The sequence below is a fragment of the Megalobrama amblycephala genome, linkage group LG22 (assembly GCF_018812025.1).
Source record: "Megalobrama amblycephala isolate DHTTF-2021 linkage group LG22, ASM1881202v1, whole genome shotgun sequence".
Lineage (NCBI taxonomy): Eukaryota > Metazoa > Chordata > Actinopteri > Cypriniformes > Xenocyprididae > Megalobrama > Megalobrama amblycephala.
Genome location: NC_063065.1, coordinates 3986683 through 4011266, shown reverse-complemented (window position 1 = coordinate 4011266; position 24584 = coordinate 3986683). Strand labels below are relative to the sequence as shown.

Sequence of the window (24584 nt, the reverse complement as noted above, 5' to 3'; positions counted from 1 at the left end):
AGGACGATTCGATCATGAACACGATTGTTAAGATGATCAGTAAATAATGTCACATTTCTTTTCTCACACATAGCTATCATATGGTTTCAGGAGACTCGCACGCATGTCATATGGACTACTTTGGGTGCTTTTGTTCCCTTTTTGATGCCTGACAGTTTCATTGTGATCGCATGGGAAGAGCACGACGTAGTAACAGCTGTGACGTGAAACCTGTACGCGTCTGAGCGTTTCATTGACCAATTGCGCAACAATAATGACGATTTCATCTGGCTTGCATTTAAATGTTTAATAGTTTTTATAGAATTTAGCCGTTGCTTTTACAGTCATTATTTGAGGGTCCATCTGTACCGTTGCAAAGGGGCCCGAGCAGAAAGAGCCGCATTGATATTCACATCACACACACACAGTGACAGGTCCTGAGAGAGGAGTTTTACTCTGGTTTCATGGTTCATTGCTCTTTGTAGTGCTGTAGAAGTGTGATTCGGCTCAGATACACGCTCATGTCAAACTGTTTCTCATTAACTCTAAACAGCGTGCGGATCTCATCAGATTCCCCCCCGGCAGATCATATGTGCGTGGACCTGCGGATCGAAGCATCGGGAGAGTTTGAGAGTATCGAGTTTTATACGTTCGGTGTCTGTCTGGAACATGGCACATAGGATGTGGAATGGACTGTGACCGCAGATCCCTCCAGCAGTAGAGGTAGTACGCTTTCTTTGTTTTAAAACGAGATAAATATCACCATTTCACGGAAAAAAAGAAGCAACATTATATTAAACCCTCTCATTCAAATCCCCAACGGCCCCACAAAAACATTAGGAATCTCAGCATGTGTTTACCAAGACAGAATTAACCCATCAAATAACAGCTGCGGTGCATTTCTGCATGTGTGGCTTTCCTGAAATGGCTCTTTTGGTTGAAATGTCTATTAATGAGCATTTCTAAACACACTTGCACAAGCGTCACTATTATTGTTGCTCATTCCCTTAACACCTAAAGTTCAGTGTGTGCGCCGCGTTTGTGCTCCAGACATGAATGATTCATCAAATCATGTGTGTTGTTGAGGAGAGTGTGCTGTTACTTTACTAAGTGATCACCACTTTCACCTGATGAACCATAAAATGGGTGTGCATTGAAGGAGGAACCTGAGCATATCTAGAGACACTTTTGATTTGGGTCTGTAAGCAATCACTTAGCAACCACCCTAGCAACTGCATAGCAGCACACTAAAATCTAATTAGAACACCTTTGCAACTGCATAGCGCTGTTCTGTCGACCAACCGCATCGGACTAGCATCATGGCAGCAAATTTTACAAATGATTGCAAACATTTTCAGCTGCAAAAACTACCAAATAACTTAAATATTAAGTAGCTGCATTATATTTAACAACTGATGCCTCTTATTTACTAGTGTAGTAATTGACTTACTGCTGTTAGTTTATCAATTACTACAAACCCAGCTTAATTTAGCTCTTAACTATTCTGGGATATTTTGCATGTTTATTTATTTTTAAATGTATTAAATATTTTTTTGTATTTTTATTTTTATTTATTCATTTATTTTTACATGATTTTGTATTTATTTTTAAATTTATTTTATTTTTTTTATTGATATGTATTTATTTTTTTAAAATGTATTTTATTTTTTATTTATATTTATTTTTATTTATTCATTTATTTTTACATGATTTTGTATTTATTTTTTAAAAAAAAATTTTATTATTGATATGTATTTATTTTTTAAAAATGTATTTTATTTTTTATTTATATTTATTTTTTATTTTTAAATGTATTTTTTTGATTTATATTTATTTATTTTACATGTTTTTATTTATTTTTAAATGTATCTTATTTTTTTAATTTATATTTATTTATTTTTAAATTTAGTTATAATTGCTCATATTTATTATTTCTTTAAATTGCATTTTATAAAGGTTAAGCTCCTTTTTTCACTGACCATTTATTGAAAAATACGTTTTTTTTTCTTTTTTAGGATCTGTTTTGTAACCTATTTGTAGAGAGTGCCTTATATTAATAGACCTGTTTTCTGTGTTGTTGGTTTTTTTGTTTTGTTTTGTTTTTTTGAGGGTTTCTTTAATGCACATCATTTGTGCTGTGGTATCATTTTAATACTATTGTTTTTTGGTAATGCTCTTTTAGAGTACTATATAAATCTTATGGTGCATGAATATAGTTGATTTACTGAGTTTCATTTGATTTATTGACATTTTGTGCCGTTCCATTTCCAGACGCACGCTGCCAAGGGTTGATCCCGGGAAAGTCGTCTATCTACTGGATGTTTTCTGGCTGGGTCGTCGTTCCGAGATATCACACGTACGCCAGACTCCACCAGTCTGAGGAGACGCTTCAACCATATTTGTTTATTTGACTTCCCCCTCTCTACCCATCCATCTGGATACGTTTCTCCCCATCCCACATTCATCATTCTCTCCCGTGACATCATGTGGAGTTTTCGGAACTTGCTTTCTCTGCTTACTGTGTTTCAAGCCTCTAGCCACAGTCCCAACCCATTCACCGGGCCTCAAGCGACACCGACAGACCCCTGCTATGACGAGACGGGTGCCGCCCGCCGATGTATCCCAGAGTTCATCAATGCAGCGTTCGGTCAGGAGGTCAGCGTGTCGAGCGTCTGCGGGCGGCCGGCGTCTCGCTCATGCAGTTTAGTGGAACGCGATGACCGTCCCGCCGTGCGCACGTGCCAAGTCTGCGACGCATCGGACCCTCGCCACGCCCACCCTCCCACCTACCTCACTGACCTAAACTCCGCCCACAACCTCACATGCTGGCAATCAGAGAACCTGCAGGGCTCACCGCTCAATGTGACACTCACACTGTCGCTCGGGAAGAAGTTTGAAATCACGTATGTCAGCCTGCAGTTCTGTTCCCCACGTCCTGAATCCCTGGCCATCTATAAGAGCATGGACTATGGCCGCACTTGGACCCCCTACCAATTCTACTCGTCGCAATGCCGTCGCATGTACAACCGACCCAACAAAGCCGCAATCACCAAGCAGAATGAGCAGGAAGCATTATGCACGGACGGGCACACCGATCTGTACCCGCTTTCCGGCGGCCTTATTGCTTTCAGCACGCTGGACGGACGCCCATCGGGGAAGGACTTCGACTCGAGCCCTGTTTTACAGGACTGGGTGACGGTCACAGACATTCGGGTGGTCTTCAGTCGCCCGCAGCACCCCAGAGCGCTGCCCATGTCGGGACGCGAGAGCGAAGACCCGCTCGGGCCGCCCGCTACGTATTATTACGCGGTTGGCGACTTCCAAGTGGGCGGGAGGTGTAAATGTAATGGCCACGCCTCTAGGTGTGTGCGAGAGAAGGATGGAAAGCTGGTGTGTGAATGCAAACACAACACAGAGGGTCCGGAGTGTGACCGCTGCAAACCGTTTCACTACGACCGGCCCTGGCAGCGCGCCACTGCGAAAGAAGCCAACGAGTGTTTACGTAAGTTATGCAACTGTTTTCTTCTTAAAATGTAGTAGTTGTTCAATCCTCATTAGCTGTTCCAAGACTACTGCCTACATAGGCATCCTAAAAGCACGTGCACACCTCGGAAGATACGTCAAGTCAGTGATATAGCGCTTTATCACTGTAATAAACAACAAAATATTAGTATTAATGTTGCAAAGTTCTTAAATTATAAAAACAATATAGCTGCGAGCAACAATCATCGGGGTTCAAGCGCTTTAAGGCCTTTAAGCACATGCGTAAAAAGGTAAGATAATGTTTTAATTAACAAGCCTGTAACCATCTCAATCACAGATGCAAAAGTTTATTTACAGCCAATACAGGCAATTCATCATAGGAAATTTATGGATTTTAAAGTTTTTTAACAGTTATCGATGTTGAGCCCAAAACCTAGGACTAGTTTGCCAAAGTTTTTCAAAATAAATGGACAGCAGCGGTCCTCGAGGCAAAGTTGCTTAAAATAAGGAGTTCTACCATGTGGTGCGTGTGCGAAAAATCACCCAATACACAATCCACGCCAAGGCACCCCCTAGTGGCCGATTTCTTTCGAATTTCTCACAGGCCTCTGGGGCTGTGACTCAAACAGGCCCAACGAGTTTTGTTTCGATCGGCCTCCGTTAACCTTGTCTGATAGCTGCTTAAATTTCATTGGCCGATGGCAGACATGTTTTTTGAGATACGTCAATGTCCTTATAGGCAATCGTGGCACCTCGGACAAAGACGCTGCATGCCAATTTTTATAATCTGACATATAATCGCACTTACTTTTAAGTAGTCAATCAGACAAACGGTGAAGTAGTTATAGCCATTTTCATGTTTTTTCCTATTATAGCGCCACCAAGTGGCCAGTCGCCGTGTCCTTTTTCACAAAAACCTACGACTAGTTCACAAAAGTAGGTTTTTAAAAAAATCCAAAATCCAAAATATTTATATTTATAATATGAAAATTTCCAAAGATATAAGAGCCTATGCCAAACGGTTTGGGAGTTATGAGCCATTTCGTACTTTTGACCGCTGTAGCGCCCCCGTCAGGCCGATGGGGGTGAGCTTTGGTGTGTGTACGGTGTGAGTACTACCAGCCCTCAAAGTTTTAAGTCTCTACGACTTACTGTTTGGTCTGCTTGATCACTTTTAGTGGAGAATACTGATTCTTGGAAATTTTAACAGTTTCAATAGGGTTTGAGCACTACACACTTAAACCCCTAAATACAATTTCAAATGTAAAGTAGCTCTAAAAAGACAACAGTGTCATTATTAGTCGATCATATTTCTGAATATTAAGTGTCAACTAATAATAACTACCAAAATATTCTCATATTCTATGAGAATAAGGAAGTCCACACGTCCACGATATCGACACAGAGGAACGATATGGAACTATTTTTTCCAGCTGATGAATGATAAAAACATTGACAGCCAATCAGAATCCACTCAGCTTTAAAGAGCTCAAGCATTTAAAGCAGATGTGCATATAATAAACAGGACGTTATTGTGCATTGGCGTCGACACTAATGTAGTTATCAGTATCTTAATAGTTATCGTTTTTGGTGTGAATTTGCCTTAAAGGTCCCGTTTTTTGTGGTTTTTTGAAACTTTGATTGTGTTTATAGTGTGCAATATAACATGTGTTCATGTTTCACGTGTAAAAAAACACAGTATTTTTCACATAATTTACTTATCTGTATACCGCTGTTTCCACTGTCATAAAAACGGGCTGATGACTTCCTTGTTCTATGAAGTCCCTCCTTCAGAAATACGTAACGAGTTCTGATTGTGCCAGCGGTTCCTGTGTTGTGATTCGACAGCTCTGAGCGCACCGTGCCCGGAAAGGTCACGCCTCTTACCATAACGTGGAGATGCATGTGCTCAGTGTTATTGTAAACATGTCTTTAATTTTACCCTATCAATCTGAGCCGGAATCAGACCCGGTGATTGGACTGCGGGATGAAAATAACAGCGTTTCGACGACATGGCGACAAACGCACTCTACAAACGCAACTCTTGTGTATTCCTGTGGGCGGAGTTTAGTCAAAAAACTGTTTTAGTGACGTCATTAAAGAAGGAAGTAGAGGGATGTAGTCCAAACTGACCGTTCGATGTAGGCGACTTCTGTTAAATAAAATATCTCGCTTGGCATTGAACTTTGAGCTTTAAAATTTTACAGATTTTATTTATACTCTAACAACAACATTACACACTAACTAAAGTTTGAAACATGGGATCACGAAGAACTGGACCTTTAACTGTCATAGAATTATTTGGAACGCTCTTCATATGCAAAATGCCACCATAAAAATCAACTGTGACTATTGAAATGGTGACTTTGACGGTAGTATTTTGCTAAACCAATGATGTGATACTCTAATAGGTACACAAATCTTGCTTAAAATAGGTTAAATTGCCTATTAGATTCAATTATATTTTTTGCTACATTTTAGTATTGAATGAAATGTTATGCTAAATATCTGCAACTATCACTTGCCCAACCAAATTAGAGGAATGGAGCTGTTGTATATTTATAATCAGCATTTATTTCTTCAATATGAATGCATTTCCACACTAATGTTTGTCACTGTATATTCTGGGATCGGCGTTTCTGTGCAGAACTTTAGATTTGCATTAAATTTGGCCAAAATAAGGTATCTAAAGCAGCATAATTATGTTGCTGTCTAGCTAGGCAGCTCAGTACTGTGGAACAGAGCTACAGTGTGGTGTTATGAAACGATCACTTTGCAAAAACGTGAAGATTAATTCTCATGACATCTCAGGTCTGAACTTGATTTATTGAGTTTGGATCACTTCGGCTGTATCTGTATTAATTCTGGATACATTCCATAGAATACATACCGACTGACACACGAGTGCAGGACGGAGATTTGTGTTTGTGTATGTCTGTCTTGCAGTATGTTAATCTTTACATAAAGCTCTTCTCTTAGGACACGTCCGAACAGTCGACGCTCAGAGCAGAACGCTGCTGACAGCGGTGTGAGAGAACTGTTTCACACCGCACACAAAAGCAACGTTTATTTCTTTTGGCGGCCATATTAACACTGAATTCACACCGGTCGCCTAAGCAGCGCCGTGTAGCAGAAGCATAGGTGCGAACGCATTTTGATGGGCATATTATGCTAAATCCTCCAGAAAATGTTTTAAATGCATCAATTTATCAACACAGGCTATATATGTTTTTATAAAGCAAACACTTTCTGTTCAGTGAATTTGACTAAATCCAGAGGATTTAAGCAGTTTATGAAAAAATGCCATTAATTTATGTTAAATATAGTTAAATAGTACGACAAACTAACATTTGGTCAAACTATATAGCCTATATAATTTAATATTTTTATTATTTTTAGAATTTTAAGTTAAGCTTGTCTTTTCACTGACCATTAAAAAAATACATATGCATATTTAAAAAATTAAGAAAAAAAAAAAAATTAGTTATTTATTTTTTATTTTATTTTCAGTTTTTAGACCTGTTTTATACCCTCTTTTTTTGTTGCAAAACCATACCTATGATATTGCGTATATTAATATGGTACTCTTTTCGTACCATAGTACAAATGAAAGTACCATGTTAATATTATCTGATACCATGATTGTACCGTAACGGTAGTTTTTATAGGGATTCTAGCTAATATCTATAGATGTATACATATCCATATGTTAAAGATCAGTAGCAGCTGCAGATATTTATCTTATCTTAACAGACAGCAGTATTATTGCTGAACGAAAAATTAGCTGAATAGTGTAAATGTATTAATCATTGTGTCAGGAAAGATATATCGCGTCCAAACGCTCCAGTCGGGCAGTCCTGACACTCCATTAGTATCGCTAATGTCTCCCATAAATCTCTCTGCCTCGTCTAATTCTTCCTGTCCACTCTGTCTTTCCCTGTGCTCCTCTACACGTCTCTGTCACGTCCAGATGAGAGTTTGCTGATAGTTTAGTTTTCTTTTGTGTAATTAAACCCAGAATTCAATTCAGAGCTCTCTGCGTTTCCTATTTTTATGTCTCCTCTCACCTCTTGCTCTGCCTCTTCTCATGCCATCTGCTCTGGTTTGGTGGCCCCGTCTCCAAATGACCCCCAGTACACGCTCGACTCCCTCGTTTTCTCGCCTCAACACACGCCAAGGACTCCCGTCGATTTTGTGCCCGACCTGGCAGTCGTTCAGTGTGATCTCGTTAAAATCATCCCCCCATTCAGCTGAGAGAACAAGGACAAAGAGATTAGCAGAGTTATAACAGACTAATGAGTGGCGGACCACAAATGGAGGGTCTGACAGTTAAATTAAGTTAAACTATATAGGAGTTCCCTATAGGGCTGGGCAATATGGCCAAAAATATTATCACAATATTTATTTCCATATCAGACTAGCTACCTTTTAATTCAGGGCCCCATGAAATCCATTTTATTTTTCCCTAAATTCTGTGTTTTTCTGTTTTATTCTGTGATACAAATTTATATAAACTTTAACAATTTAATCAAGCTTTTAAAATGTAATCACATGAAAATATAACTATTAATTTACAAGAAAACATTGCAATTTTTATTTTTTGTCCAATAAGATGCTGCACAACAAAACTGTATAAATTAAAAAAAATGGATGAAAATATATCTTGGTTGTATGATATTACTTAGAAATAATATTAATAGTATTATTATTAGTTTGAGAAGTACATTTTAGTATACAGTAGTGATCAATTTCTGTCAGAATTTCTTGAAGTTAAAGGGTTAGTTCACCCAAAAATGAAAATAATGTCATTAATTACTTACCCTCATGCCGTTCCACACCCGTAAGACCTTCGTTCATCTTCAGAACACAAATTAAGATATTTTTGATGAAATCCGATGGCTCCGTGAGGCCTGCATCGCCAGCAATGACATTTCCTCTCTCAAGATCCATTAATGTACTAAAAACATATTTAAATCAGTTCATGTGAGTACAGTGGTTCAATATTAATATTATAAAGCGACGAGAATATGTTTGGTGTGCCAAAAAAAACAAAATAACGAATTATTTAGTGATGGACGATTTCAAAACACTGCTTCAGGAAGCTTCGGAGTGTTATGAATCAGTGTGTCGAATCAGTGGTTCGGAGCGCCAAAGTCACGTGATTTCAGCAGTTTGGCGGTTTGACACGCGATCCGAATCATGATTCGATACACTGATTCATTTTTGCTCCGAAGCTTCATGAAGCAGTGTTTTGAAATCGGCCATCACTATATAAGTCGTTATTTTGTGTTTTTGACGCACCAAAAATATTCTCGTCGCTTTATAATATTAATATTGAATCACTGTACTCACATGAACTGATTTAAATATGTTTTTAGTACATTAATGGATCTTGAGAGAGGAAATGTCATTGCTGGCTATGGTGGCCTCACTGAGCCATCGGATTTCAACAAAAATATCTTAATTTGAGTTCTGAAGATTAACGAAGGTCTTACGGGTGTGGAACGGCATGAGGGTGAGTAATAAATGACATTATTTTCATTTTTGTGTGAACTAACCCTTTAAACCAGACTTTTATTTTGACTGTTTGTCGTGAAGATCTTTCAGTATTAGTTTCGGTCTCAGTGTGTATTTGATGGTCGTTTTTCCTCAAATGAAAAGGTGAAAAGCTTGTGAAGTGACACTTAAAGGATTAGTTCACTTTCAAATAAAAATTTCCTGATAATATACTCAGCCCCATGTCATCCAAGATGTTCATGTCCTTCTTTCTTCAGTTGAAAATAAATGAAGGTTTTAGATGAAAACATTACAGGATTTGTCTCCATATAGTGGACTTCAATGGCCTCCAAACGGTTGAAGGTCAAAATTACAGTTTCAGTGCAGCTTCAAAGGGCTTTAAACAATACCAGACGAGAAATAAGGGTCTTATCTAGTGAAAAGATCGGTCATTTAAAAAAAAAAAAAAAAAATTATATACGTTTTAACCATAGACGCTCATCTTGAACTAGCTCTCTTCTTCTTCTCTATTTGAATTCCGGCAGTGTAGACACTGCTAAGTGTATTACTGCCCTTCACAGGTCAAAGTTTGAACTAATTGTTATATACTTGCACTAGCATATTGTCTATGACAATTTAGTTCAAACTTTGACCTGTAGAGGGCAGTAATACACTTAGCAGTGTCTACACTGCTGGAATTCAAATAGAGAAGAAGAAGAAGAGTTCAAGATGAGCATTTATGGTTAAAATGTATATAATTTTTTTAATTTTTTTTAGAAAACGACCGATCAACCAATCACTTATTAACAGTATGCACTGACTGGACTGATGTTGCCATTATTTCCGCTGTGTGATAGGCTGTTAGATTAATCTATATCGAGTAAACAGATGTCCAGAGCTTATCATTATCAATGTAAATTTTATTGCAATCTTGATATGATATCATTTATTGCCCTAGTTCCCTATTATATAGTAGGCAAAAAACAGTATGTGACAAAATAAGTATGTCCGAATTGACAGTACTCATAAAAGAGTAGGCAAAAAGTACCCGGATGACCTACTACTTCCGGTGAGATTCTGAAGTGTGCATACTATGGACACTTTGGCTGCGTCCCAAATCGCATACTCTCTTGAGTAGATACTTATTTTGAATAAGTAATTACTTCACAATTGCTAAAACAGTATGTTCTATACAGTATGAATGCAATCTACATTCGCCACGTTGTCATTAACATGTTACCTCCCAGCGTCAGTTGTGTCGCTTCACTGCCATTCACAAATCCTCTCCCGTGGCCTCATGGGATTGTAAATTGTCCATAGTATGCACACTTCAGAATTTCACCAGAAGTAGTCGGTCATCCGGGTATATTTTGCCTGCTCTTTTATGAGTACTGTGAATTCGGACATACTTATTTTGTCACAATCTGTTTTTCACCTACTATATAGTAGGGAAGTATGCAATTTCAGATGCAGCCTTTACTATCCCATGAGGAGGGAGGATTTGTGAATGGCTATGAAGCGACACAAACTGACACTGGTAACGGTCACATGATAATGACAACATGGCAAATATAGTATGTCCAGATCGCATTCATACTGTATGGAACGTACTTTTTTCGCGGCTGCAAAGTAATTACTTATTCAAAATAAGTATCTACTTAATGTGAGTGTGTGATTTTGGACGCAGCCTATGTGCGTGTGTGTATATGCATGCTAGTCACGGCCACCTGCACAGGACACTGGAAGCATGAGTACTAACCATATCCTCATTAAACACACTCACAAGCCCACTTTTACTGCCTTAGATTTCCTATACGTCACAAACCAAAACATGCCGCTTCCGAGGAGAAAAAAACGCCACACAGAGCGTTAATGATATAAAGCTGTGATGCTGTAGAGAAACCTTGTAGAGATGTGTTTATCTTCCTGTTTATTTGTTAGTCTGCCAACAATTATGTGTTATGGAACTAGCTTGTCGTTTTGTTTCTTTGCGTGCTGCGATTCAAAGGACACATTTGTCGAAGTACTTGTTAAAAAAATTGTTTGTGCTCTTGTAAATCCAAAGCCATCTAGAAATTTGGAGTGGATTTCTATATTTCCTGTTCAGTCCAGCAGTATCTAAACAGTCTGAAAGATGCCTGTAAACCAAAAATACTAAATGCCACCTTTTATGTTTGGCTCGTCTAAACACATGTAACCAATTAAGTAAATTTAATAAATAAAAGCATTCTCAGCACCCTATTACTCTATTTTATGTGAGCGTAAGTATCGTGACATTTCAAAACAAATATAAAGCTTATAAAATGTTGCATTTAGTCAGAGATCTCCAGCATGAAATAACGGCAGCGTGTCTGTAACTCATCAACGTCGCTGGTCCTGCGCTATCGTCCTGTGCCAAACCTTCAGAGAAGAAACTTCCAGCTGTTGCCTGTTTCTGGGAGTTTCGGAGTGAGTCACTCTTCAGCGAGTGAAATGCCTGTTCAGTTGAATAGAAGGTAAAAGATTAAAAACATGTCCGCTAAAGGGCTAGATTGACATGACTAATCAAACATTTTCCTGTTTGTTGGTTGTTTTGAATCACCATCCTGTTGAGTTTTTGAAGGGCTAGCCAACGAACTTGGCAGGTTTCGTACAGTGTTCTGGAGATTGTTGCTCATTTTATTGACAATTGTGTATTTGAATAATGAAACCTTTGTGTCTTAAAGTGACCTCTTTCTCTCAGATAGTGATAAGTAGATTTTAGTGAATCTGTTCATTCACACATTTTATTTAAATCAATTTTTGTGAACCACTTGACAATCATCTGAATTAACCGAATCACTAAAATGAATCACATTCACTGATTCATTTTCAGGCCTTGTGTAGAACGTTCCGTTTGCAAAAAGAAAGTACCACTGAAGTTATACATATAAAAAATGTTGTCTGTTCAAATAATTTCAGAGCATTTTTTCTTCTTCTAGTAGCTTGTTTGTAATTGTGAGTAGCTTGTAGCTTGACCAGCTACAGTTTCAAAGTAGTTTCACTGCCAAATTGCTGTTTTGACTACACCCAACTCTTGTGTTACGACTTTTGCCAATTTTCCTAATTCTTTCAGAATCCAAAATCACTCGCTTTTCTCTCACAGGCAAAAACAAAAGATTTGGACAGAGCCGTGAAACTTCACGACTCTTTCATGTGTGAACAATCTACGCAACAGGAAACGCCTAATCAATTAGAAACACCTGTGAGCCAAATGTTCTGATATTTATGCTCACATAAAACCAGGGATGGAATTTTTAATGAGCTGTTATTCTTAGTTGATAAAACATATGTGTGTTAAAGAACACAGGTGATGTTCTGTGAAAGGTGTTTTCCTGTGGTTTTGGTCTTTTTTGTTAGTGGCGTTCACAAAGACAAGAATCACTATCACTGTTGCTCATACTTTAGGTTAGTGATTTGAACAAGCTAGTTAAGTATTAAACAGCACCATTATCCTTCACCTTTTGTGCTATATGGACATGAATCATGTCTTAAAGGTGCCCTAGAATTAAAAATTGAATTTATCTTGGCATAGTTGAATAACAAGAGTTCAGTACATGGAAATGACATACAGTGAGTCTAAAACACCGTTGTTTCCTCCTTCTTATGTAAATCTCATTTGTTTAAAAGACCTCTGAAGAACAGGCGAAACTCAACATAACACCGACTGTTATGTAACATAATCGGGATCATTAATATGTACGCCCCCAATATTTGCATATGCCAGCTCATGTTCAAGGCATTAGACAAGGGCAGCCAGTATTAACGTCTGGATCTGTGCACAGCTGAATCATCAGACTAGGTAAGCAAGCAAGAACAATAGTGAAAAATGGCAGATGGAGCAATAATAACTGACATGATCCATGATATCATGATATTTTTAGTGATATTTGTAAATTGTCTTTTTTAAATGTTTCGTTAGCATGTTGCTAATGTACTGTTAAATGTGGTTACCATCGTTTATTACTGTATTCACGGAGACAAGACTGTCGTTATTTTCATTTTTTAAACACTTGCAGTCTGTTTAATTCATAAACACAACTTCATTCTTTATAAATCTCTCCAACAGTGTGTAATGTTAGCTTTAGCCACGGAGCACTATCAAACTCATTCAGAATCAAATGTAAACATTCAAATAAATACCATACTTGCGCAATTAGACGTGCTGCATGACGAACACTTTGTAAAGATCCATTTTGAGGGTTATATTAGCTGTGTGAACTTTGTTTATGCTGTTTAAGGCAAGCGCGAGCTCCGGGGAAGGGGAGCACGAGAATTTAAAGGGGCCACAGCCTGAATCAGCGTATATTTAATGATGCCCCAAAACAGGCAGTTAAAAAAATTAATAAAAAAAAATCTATGGGGTATTTTGAGCTGAAACTTCAGACACATTCAGGGCACTCCTTAGACTTATATTGCATCTTTTGAAAACACGTTCTACGGCACCTTTAAATTGTACAGCCTTTTGAGAACAGACTAGAAACCTGCTCTGGCAATCACTCAAAACACCCAAGCATCATTGTTGCAAGATGTGCACACCACGGTAAAACACTGTTGTTTTCATATACAGCGGTCAACATTTTAAATGAATCAAAACCTTTCATCAAAGTTGTCCTAAAACCTTCTTCTTAGGACAACCTAGTTCTTAGGACAACTTTGATTAACTTTTTTAATCCACTTCAAATGTTGACTACTATAGTTTGATTGAACAACAGTATTAGTTTAAATATAGCTGTGAGCAGCAATCAGTGGAGTTCAAGCGATTTAAGTAATTTAAGAACATGCGTAAAAAGGTATTGTTTTATCAGATCTCTATGTTTTTAGCAGATCTCCTCGTAAACAATCATGGCATCTTGGACAAAGACACTGCATGGCAGTTTTCAAGTCAATCTGACTGACTGCTATGTAGCTATAGCTGTTTTCAGGTTTTATTCATTTTACAGCGCCACCAAGTGGCTAGTCACCACGTCCTTTTTCATGCAACCACACACCGAGCCTGTACATAGGTGTACCAAGTTTGGTGAAATGATCTTATTCCATTCAGGAGGGATAGCCGTATTAGTAAAAGTGGCCACGCCCACTTTGAACGTTTTGGCGATCGAATCCAACATGCATGTTTTGTTCGCCAAAGACTATTTACAGCCAAAACAGGCAATTTTCTAAGAAAACATATGTTTTAAAGCTTTTTAACAGTTATTGAGGTAGAGCCAAAAACCTAGGACATTCTTTTACACGTGACCACAGACCGAGCCCGTACATAGGTGTACCAAGTTTGGTGAAATTATCTCATTCCGTTCAAGAGGGATAGCCTTTTATACCCCTTTTCCACCAAGGCAGTTTTAGTGCTGGTTCGGAGCCAGAGCCTAGTTTCAAATCAGTTCTTTGTCTTTCGACATCCAAAGCACCAGCTCTGAACCAGGAAAAGTGGTTCGTAAGTAGCACCAAAACATTGCTGGTCTAGAAGTAAGAACCGCCAGGGGCTGGGGATGGGGTTACTATGACCAACAAGAAACTTGTGATCACTATTTTTGAAATAGCAGCTAATTGAGCTAATAACAGCTCGATTGTAATCTCCGTCTATATACAAATTACTGCAAGCCTTGTTTGGATGCTGATGTAGGTTCGCAAAGCCATGAGCATCAATAGTAGTGAAAAGTCCGCCATTGTTGATGGAAGGCTTGTTCGAGATTGCATCAGAGCAGCGCGGACCGATCGGTGAGTGACATCGGAGTGCCGCGGGTCCACGGCAGTGTTTGTAGATCATACAACTCTTTGTGCTTTTGGATCATTCTCGTGGTGCTTTGATGTCATGCGCCGATCGCTCTGCGAGAAGCCGATGCATCTCGAACAAGCTTGGTGTGTGACGTATACAGTGACGTAAGACCTGGCTCTGTGATGGCTCTCTAGCCTGTGGAAAGGCAAACCGGTTCTTAGAAAGCTCGTCAGTTGATCCAACTCCACTAGCACTAGCTCTGAACTAGCACCCGGTTCGTGCTGGTGGAAGGGGTATTAGTAAAAGTGGCCACACCCACTTTTTGTGTACATTTCGGTGATTGAATCCGACATACGTGTTTTGTTCATCTTGAGCAAAGGATTCTAACTATATAAGACACTCGAGACAAATGGTTTAGGAGTTATGAGCCATTACATACTTTTGACCATTGTAGCGCCACCATCAGGCCGATTGGGGCGAGCAGTGTAAGTCTCGACGACTTACGGTTTGGTCTGCCCGATCACTTTTATGGGAGAATGCTGATCCTACGCGCTTGAACCTCTAATTATAGTTAGTATAATATTAAGATTTAGACATCATAATCCAGAATATATGCAGGGTTGTAATTTTTGCACCGTGCCTATCACAACATGAAGTACAAGTTGTATGGCATTTACAGAAATGTGTTTTTGGGTGTAGTTCAGTGCATACCTGTAGAGCATGCTCCATCAAACTAGTGTTCCTGTTCTACAGAAATGAATCTGGAGCTCTGGGTTTGCTCTAACCTCAGGTTAATAGGTTTGAGTGCTTTCAGCTGTGTTTGGAAAGCTCTTGTAATAGAGGAAGGGTGCCATTGAGAAAGACCCTTGGAACAACTTTAGATTAAGTACCACGCTCAAGGCACAAACGCAGTGCTGAGAGATATCAGAAAACCTGTGTTCCTTTCCCAATTCCTTCTTGCTCAAATCAGACCCTCATCTGGAAACGCCCTAGAAACGGTTCACATTTAGACTGGACTGTATGCTTTAATAATTCAATATTGTGCATTTGTGTGTTTGAGACTGTGTAGCTTTTTATTTGGGTGTGAATCTGTGTGTTCTTTTTGTCACAGGTTTGGAATTTCATTTGGAGAAATGCACACACCCTTACAGCACGTTCACACACACACACACACACACACACACACACACACATCGCCTGCAGACGTTTATCGAGCTGAATTTGCTGTAATCTCACCCTGTTGACTTTAGCCCAGAATCCCCCCGAAATTACACCCCCTTTTCATGAGCCCCATGACACACACACACATACACACTCACACAGAGCAGCAGATGGTGTGTGTGTTAGGGAATGGCCCGAGCAGGTTTCATTAACCACAGAATTCCATACAAATTGGCCCTGTAATAACAGACACACACATGCACATGCCCACGGACAAAATCAAACACTTCATGATGAAACAGGCATGCATTTTAAATAAATAAAAAAAGATAAAAACTTTTACCTTTTTAATGCAGATATTTGAATATATTATATAGTACATCCCGTTCCACCACATCCAAAAGGTGCTCTATTGGATTGAGATCTGGTGACTTTGGAGGACATTTGAGTATAGTGAACTCACTGTCATGTGTTCAAGAAACCATGATGATTTGAGTTTTGTGACATGGTTTGTTATCCTGCTGGAAGAAGCCATCAGAAGATGGTACACTGTGGTCATAAAGTTATGGGCATGGTCAGCAACAATACTCAGGTAGGCTGTGGTGTTTAAATGATGCTCACTTGGTATTAAGGGGTGCAAAGTGTCCCAAGAAAATATCTCTCACACCATTACACCAGCAGCAGCTTGAACCGTTGATACAAGGCAGGATGGATCCATGCTTTCATGTTGTTTACACCAAAATCTGACCCTACCATCTGAATGTCGCAGCAGAAATCGAGACTCATCAGACCAGGCAACGTTTTTCCAATCTTCTATCGATCCCGTGTGAATTGTAGCCTCAGTTTGCTGTTCTTAGCTGACAGGAGTGTCACCTGCTGCTGCTGGAGCTCATCTGCTTCAAGGTTGGACATCTTGTGTGTTCAGAGATGCTCTTCTGCAAACCTTGGTTGTAACAAGTGCTTATTTTGAGTTACTGTTGCCTTTCTATCAATTCAAAACAGCCTGGTCATTCTGCTCTGACCTCTGGCATCAACAGAGTTGCTGCCGGACAGATGGATAGGATTAGTGAGTAGTGAACACACACACTGCAAACCGTAACACAAGCACACCTGGAGCAGTGGGTCAGTAATTTCCTGTCGGTGACTTGCTAACCATTAGCCCATGACTTACTTACATACACGCATACATGCATACAAAAATGCATACAAACATGCATACATACATACATACATACAAACATGCAGACATACATGCATACATTCATGCATACAAACCTGATTCCAAAAAAGTTGGGACACGGTACAAATTGTGAATAAAAAAAGGAATGCAATAATTTACAAATCTCATATTTTATTCACTATAGAATATAGATAACATCAAATGTTGAAAATGAGACATTTTGAAATGTCATGCCAAATATTGGCTCATTTTGGATTTCATGAGAGCTACACATTCCAAAAAAGTTGGGAAAGGTAGCAATAAGAGGCCGGAGAAGTTAAATATACATATAAGGAACAGCTGGAGGACCAATTTGCAACTTATTAGGTCAACTGGCAACATGATTGGGTATAAAAAGAGCCTCTCAGAGTGGCAGTGTCTCTCAGAAGTCAAGATGGGCAGAGGATCACCAATTCCCCCAATGCTGCGGCGAAAAATAGTGGAGCAATATCAGAAAGGAGTTTCTCAGAGAAAAATTGCAAAGAGTTTGAAGTTATCATCATCTACAGTGCATAATATCATCCAAAGATTCAGAGAATCTGGAACAATCTCTATGCGTAAGGGTCAAGGCCGGAAAACCATACTGGATGCCCTTGATCTTCGGGCCCTTAGACGGCACTGCATCACATACAGGAATGCTACTGTAATGGAAATCACAACATGGGCTCAGGAATACTTCCAGAAAACTTTGTCGGTGAACACAATCCACTGTGCCATTCGCCGTTGCCGGCTAAAACTCTATAGGTCAAAAAAGAAGCCATATCTAAACATGATCCAGAAGCGCAGGCGTTTTCTCTGGGCCAAGGCTCATTTAAAATGGACTGTGGCAAAGTGGAAAACTGTTCTGTGGTCAGACAAATCAAAATTTGAAGTTCTTTTGGGAAAACTGGGACGCCATGTCATCCGGACTAAAGAGGACAAGGACAACCCAAGTGGTTATCAGCGCTCAGTTCAGAAGCCTGCATCTCTGATGGTATGGGGTTGCATGAGTGCGTGTGGCATGGGCAGCTTACACATCTGGAAAGGCACCATCAATGCTGAAAGGTATATCCAAGTTCTAGAACAACATATGCTCCCATCCAGACGTCGTCTCTTTCAGGGAAGACCTTGCATTTTTCAACATGACAATGCCAGACCACATACTGCATCAATTACAACATCATGGCTGCGTAGAAGAAGGATCCGGGTACTGAAATGGCCAGCCTGCAGTCCAGATCTTTCACCCATAGAAAACATTTGGTTCATCATAAAGAGGAAAATGCGACAAAGAAGACCTAAGACAGTTGAGCAACTAGAAGCCTGTATTAGACAAGAATGGGACAACATTCCTATTCCTAAACTTGAGCAACTTGTCTCCTCAGTCCCCAGACGTTTGCAGACTGTTATAAAAAGAAGAGGGGATGCCACACAGTGGTAAACATGGCCTTGTCCAAACTTTTTTGAGATGTGTTGATGCCATGAAATTTAAAATCAACTTACTTTTCCCTTAAAATGATAGATTTTCTCAGTTTAAACATTTGATATGTCATCTATGTTGTATTCTGAATAAAATATTGAAATTTGAAACTTCCACATCATTGCATTCTGTTTTTATTCACAATTTGTACAGTGTCCCAACTTTTTTGGAATCGGGTTTGTACATACATGCATACATACATAGATGGATGCTAATAAAGTTTGTTTCATTACAGGTTCTGCAGATCAGTGGTTTGCTTTTTTAGCTTCTTTAAACCCCAGAACTAAAGAACAAGAAAATAAAATGTTCTTTGTTGATCTCTAAAGCTTCTCCTATATATATATAGGATATAGTGTCAGACTGTAAAACCCTTTAGTGATAGATTGAGAAAAACACCATATGCATATTCATAAAAAACATTGATATGTAGCATTCATCAATAACGTGTTCACCTTCTCTTTTTTTTTTATAGCATGTAACTGTAACCTGCACGCTCGACGCTGTCGCTTTAACATGGAGTTGTATAAGCTCTCGGGCCGTAAGAGTGGAGGAGTGTGTATGAACTGTAGACACAACACCGCCGGACGCCACTGCCATTACTGCAAAGAGGGATTCTACAGGGACATGGCCAAACCCATCACACACCGCCGAGCCTGCAAAGGTACGACAACTACATTTCTTTTACTGGCAGATTGTCTTTATCTTCAATGAGAGACTTTTATTTTTCTCTAATCCCCAATGAGTTAAAATAGTGTTGCATCATCAAAGTGTTGGTAAGATGTTTACCTCATTTACAGCAGCTGCTGTGCCATTTCTGCACCCCTAGTGGCATCAAATGGTGTTACAAAAATAATGTTTCCAAACAGATTTTCCCCTTTCCTCTATTGTTTAACAGTCCCGAGTCTCAAACCATTTGCGACTGCTCAAATAAACAGGGCAATGTTTCTGATTGGCTGGGCCACTGTCAGGTAATATTTTGGTAATATTTTTAGAGCCAAAAGCTGTCGCAGAGAGACAAGTATACAAATGAAAAAAACATTGAAATTCAAGTGTGATTTCTGATCTGTCAAGCAGTTGCGACAGGTTATGTGTTGTCTTCCAAAAAATCACTTACAGCTGTTTAAAGTACTTACACAAATATTTATAAATTATGGTATTGAGCAACAACACGTTGTTAAATTATTTAAATAATAAGGGCAAAATCTCAGTTCAAGAGGGTTCGGCTGACAAAAAGGTTTGTGAATCCCTGCTCTAGTCTTTTAACACCATTTATGGACTAATTTAATTTTGGACCTTGAAAACTGCAGGCAGGATGTGTTTAGATATGATTTTATAGCTTACTCTGTTACATAAGAGTCACTCTTGTTTATTTTCCCACTGTGACTCAGTCGTTTATTAAAAGTATACTGTTTATTTATGGGTTAAAAATGTATTTATGTGTGTTATGTGTTTATGCACTGTATTTTCCAGTTCTACATAAAATCAGTAGCACACATGTATATATAAATTAAAATCTAAAAATAGAATACGGTTCAATAAAACCAGAGCGAGACTGGTGTGCATTGGGAGCAGCCTGTACATGGAGCTCATATATCTGCTGCCGTCACACCAGCCAAAGCAAACAGAGCACTGTAAGAAAACACACATCATAGTTTGAGAAAAATTGCAGTGTTTGGATAAAAGATGTCTTGTAAGTTGAGAATTTCTGGAAGGAAAAGGCAATCCATATGTAGAGGGTTTTCTATAAGTTAAATTACAAGCAGCATAAAATGTCTGCTTCCTACAAAACAATCAATAATTCTGCTTTCGTGACTTGTGAAAATTTGCAATTTCGGTGCCAAGATCTGGATCAGTGGCAAGGTTTATATGTGCAGTATTTAACAGTGATAAATTATGTGTGTGTGTGTGTGTGTGTGTGTGTGTGTGTAAGTAGGCCTATTATATAATTTATGTTAAAGTGCATTTAAGATGCAGATGGCACACCAGTCAGTGCAAATAAGTATGTACAGTATATACAGAAGTTGCTTAGACCGTCTAATGTATTTAACATATTATTTAACGAAAATCCTGACCTTGGTCTTTGTGCACGACTCATGAGACTCTATTAGGTGAATATATCTGTTGTGTTTGTCGCAACAAAAAGTTATCACGTTCACATCTGTCATTCTGACTGTCATCAGACAAATGAAGCCCCGGCCTGGAGATATTCAGCTCAGTGAAGAAAGTACACTGATAATGTTTTTGGGATTTCTAGGCATTGTATTTCATGTCTTGTTTTTGTTAATCTTGATTTCTCACAACTTGTGTGTTTTTCTGGGTGAGTCGGACTGAACTGAGGCACTAATAGAGTCTCGTGAACACACAGTTGAGCACAGAAGGTCATACAGCATGTGTCCCTTGGGATCATTCTGTGATCTTCTTTAAAAAGCTTGATGCAAACGGGACCTTTTTTCTGTTACTCAACAACAACAAAGCTGGAGAATCTCACGCAGCCAAAATGAGGATTGTCAGTAATGGTGTTCAGCCTTACATTGTTCAAACCGGAGTCGACACTGATGGAGAGACTCAGGAAGAGGTTTTTTTTTTTTTTCACATTTTCTGGCCGATTTTACAGAAAATCATGTAGTGTTTGATGGGCACAGACTGTTTTTTTAGCTTCAGACTATGATTCCATCCAGTCGGAGGATATCAAAACATGTTTGATATTTTGAACCAATTTTAGGACATGTGATTTGTCGCTACTGAAACAGAAGCTGTCTATCTACCAATGTTGCAGTAAAATACAATACAAAAGTAAACGAACAGAACACGTGTAACAGTAGCCTCAATATATGACTCATCAAACTGCGCCACTCACTCACCTCTAACTCCCGCTGTGATCCGTAGAGTCCATACTGACCGCATCTACCCACCAAAGACCGCATCCAAATGCGCTTGGCTCATTTTTTCTTTTGTGACTCAGCACACATAATCACTATAACCTCCTGCACATCCATGTTTTGTCAAAGATTATGTATAGTGCAAATAGGAACTGGTGCATTGGTTAAGTATTCAAGTATAACAGGAACAATATCAATGAATATCATTATTATTAGTGGTGTGTGCTAAGAGTTCAGTGTGTGCGTCATCCTGCAGCGTTTGACATGAATGATTCATCAAATCAAGTGTGGTGTTGAGGAGAGTGCTGTTACTTTACAAAGCGATCACCACTTTCACCTGCTGAACCATAAAACAGGTGAGAAAATCCCACAGATGCACACCTGTGTAGCACCTGAACATATATAGAGATCACAGAGACTTGAGGGTGCAGAACTCTTTTTGCTCAAAACAGGAAGAAAACACCTAGAAACTTTATTTTGGTACCCTATAGACATTGTTGATTATAAGTAACTTCACACCTACATGTCAACTAACTCTCATTAGAGTATTAGTTGAGTATTTTAAAGGGGACCTATTATGCAAAATTCACTTTTGCATGGTGTTTGGACATAAATGTGTGTTGGCAGTGTGTGTACACAACCACCCTAGAATGATAAAAATCCAACCACTCCTTTTTTTTAATCTCCATAAATCATAAGCACATCACATAAGCCACAGGCCCTGCCCACGAATGTTGACAGACACTGCCGTTTTAACATAGAACCGCCCTGAGCGAGTTGTACACAGTCCGCCATTACTGCACTGACGTCTCCCAAGTGTTTTAGGTGTTCTGTAGCTGGATGGATTAATCCACATAGCTCTCCCATTTACTCCCGAAATCTGAGCCGCTGAAGATGAGGTGGATTCATTTTGTTTTCAAAGAAAATGCTCCCTCACCCCCGCCGAAATTAGTTTATGTCTGCGCAAACCATTTCACACCGGACTGAATGTCAATACATAGGGACAATACAAAACAGAGCTTGTGCTAAAAATGTGCTACTCAAGGATAGATCAGTAAACTGTTCGTGATCCAGCTTACAGCCTCCAGAGTGATACTGGATACGGCAGTAATGAAGGTGAGAGCACTTTATTACAGTTCATCGGAGTTGATTTACGGATATAAAGTTTACCAGTTTATTAAACACCACCCGAAAAGGCATAAGGTCTGTATATATTTGTTTACTGTTAGTTGTGATGAGTGTTTCTGTGTTCTTCGCTGTGTATGTTGATGATAATGCAAGGGAGAGAGAGTTAATGGATAATATTTTAATGCACACTTGCACTGTGTTTTATTAAGCTCTTACAGTGATTTTCTAGAGTGAAAACAGACGCTTCATATTTTTATGTTAAGTACAATAAACGTTATAAAACTCATCGGTAAACAGGCTTGTACTAATATAGTGGATAAAAACAAGAAGACAATATAAGTTATAACCGTAATTAAACTAAACTATACCTGTTCTATCTCCATGCAGCATATATTCGCAGTTTCTGACATTATAGTGCGTCCTGACACCGGAGAATCATCTCTTGAAGCTCCGCCCTCTTAGGCCGAGCGCAGCTGCTCATTTGCATTTAAAGGGCACACACTGAAACGGCGCGTTTTTGCTCACCCCCAAAAAGTGGCAATTTTAACATGCTATAAAGTGTATTTTGAGCTAAAACTTCACATACACACTCTGGGGACAACAGAAACTTATTATACATCTTGTAAAAGAGGGCATAATTGGTCCCCTTTAAGACTGTTAGGGTTAGTAGAATAAGTTGACACAAACTTGCAAAGTAACAGAATGTCTGTTGGGAGACAATAAAGTGTTTAAGCAGACAGTCTATTAATACTCTAATGAAAGTTAGTTGACATGCAGTTGCAGCGTTACTTATCGTTAACAGAATGTCTAAAAGGGACCATCAAAATAAAGTGTAACCAGTCGTAAAAATCTAGACGTTTCTGCTGCTCTCTGCTGGTTTGAAATGAACTCCGTAGCATTTGGTTGGTAACTAGAACCAGTAATGTTCTTGCAATAGTTTGTGGCTTCCTGAACCTCTTCTGTATGACATTTGTACTGAATGAGTGTGTGTATGTGTGTCAATCAGGAGCTCTTTTGTTGTGCTGTCAGTGTTAATTTGATAACGCCCATGTTGAGCGCTGAGACCTCTTATCAGCGTTACTGTGATACAGCACCTGAGAATTCCTTAAATTCCACCTATACACACACACACACACACACACACACACACACACACACACACACACACACACACATAGAAATGAAGTCACAACTCAATCACTGGACCTCTGGACTTCCAGCTCTCACCTGCAGATGCCACAGCTGTTCAAACCTTATCTCCATCTCTGTGTTGTGTGTGTGTGTGTTTTGAGAGTCTCGACACAGAGAGGAAACACACATACACATGTAGACACATGCTCAAACACTACTATAGACAACATTAACACACAAAACCATCATTATAATTGTAAAACAGTTACTTTTCTTAGCACTCACACTGTCCTTGAAAGTAATTGGTTCTGGATCACTTCACTTAACTTTCCATTCAAACTGTTTTTAACCTGGTTTAGGTTGATCCAAAGGTTAACAAATAAAAGCCACTATTTTATTTTATTTTATTTTATTTTTTGCTATATAATTCCCATACTTTTCTGTCATGTCATAGTTTGAATAACTTAACTATTATTATAATATGTGAAAAATAGTCATAATAAAGAATAAGCAGATATGCACAAGCTATCTTCTATTATATAGTGTAAGTATCTCAGTTTTGAAATCATAATATGATTTCTGAAAAAGCCATGTTTTTGCGCTTTAGTTTCAGTAAAATGTGAGTATTCAAATGTCACGCAGTTCATGAAACCTGTTTTCCATGCTGTGACTCTTTGTTTGTTGTTGCATGAAACGTTGGTTACTATGTGTAATTCCTGTAATACGGCCCATAATTTAATATAATATCATTGAGCCATATGACTTTAAATGAGATAGAGCTGTGTGTGTGTGTGGTTACGGGAAGTGTGTGTAACAGATTGAGTGTCATGGCAATGTTTACGGGTCCAGACGGGGACTAAGGCCATTATTTGGACTTCCCTTCTGCGCCTGTGCCAGAGCTGATCATCTCTCTCTCTCTCT

General features: G+C 38.9%; 1 protein-coding gene across 8 annotated transcripts in view; it reads left to right on the top strand.

Moving 5' to 3' along the window:
• ntn2 (netrin 2) overlaps nt 1-24584 on the top strand; it is a 47932-nt gene that overhangs the window by 14947 nt on the left and 8401 nt on the right. For 5 of the 8 annotated variants that reach the window (XM_048173821.1, XM_048173819.1, XM_048173820.1 and 2 more), the window contains 3 exons: nt 533-702; nt 2251-3481; nt 18998-19186. In XM_048173821.1, the coding sequence (XP_048029778.1) occupies nt 2464-3481; nt 18998-19186 (1207 nt within the window). In that variant the 5' untranslated portion in view covers nt 533-702; nt 2251-2463. The remainder of the gene's footprint in view (nt 1-532; nt 703-2250; nt 3482-18997; nt 19187-24584) is intronic. The other 3 variants (XM_048173825.1, XM_048173823.1, XM_048173822.1) reach the window with 1 other exon arrangement.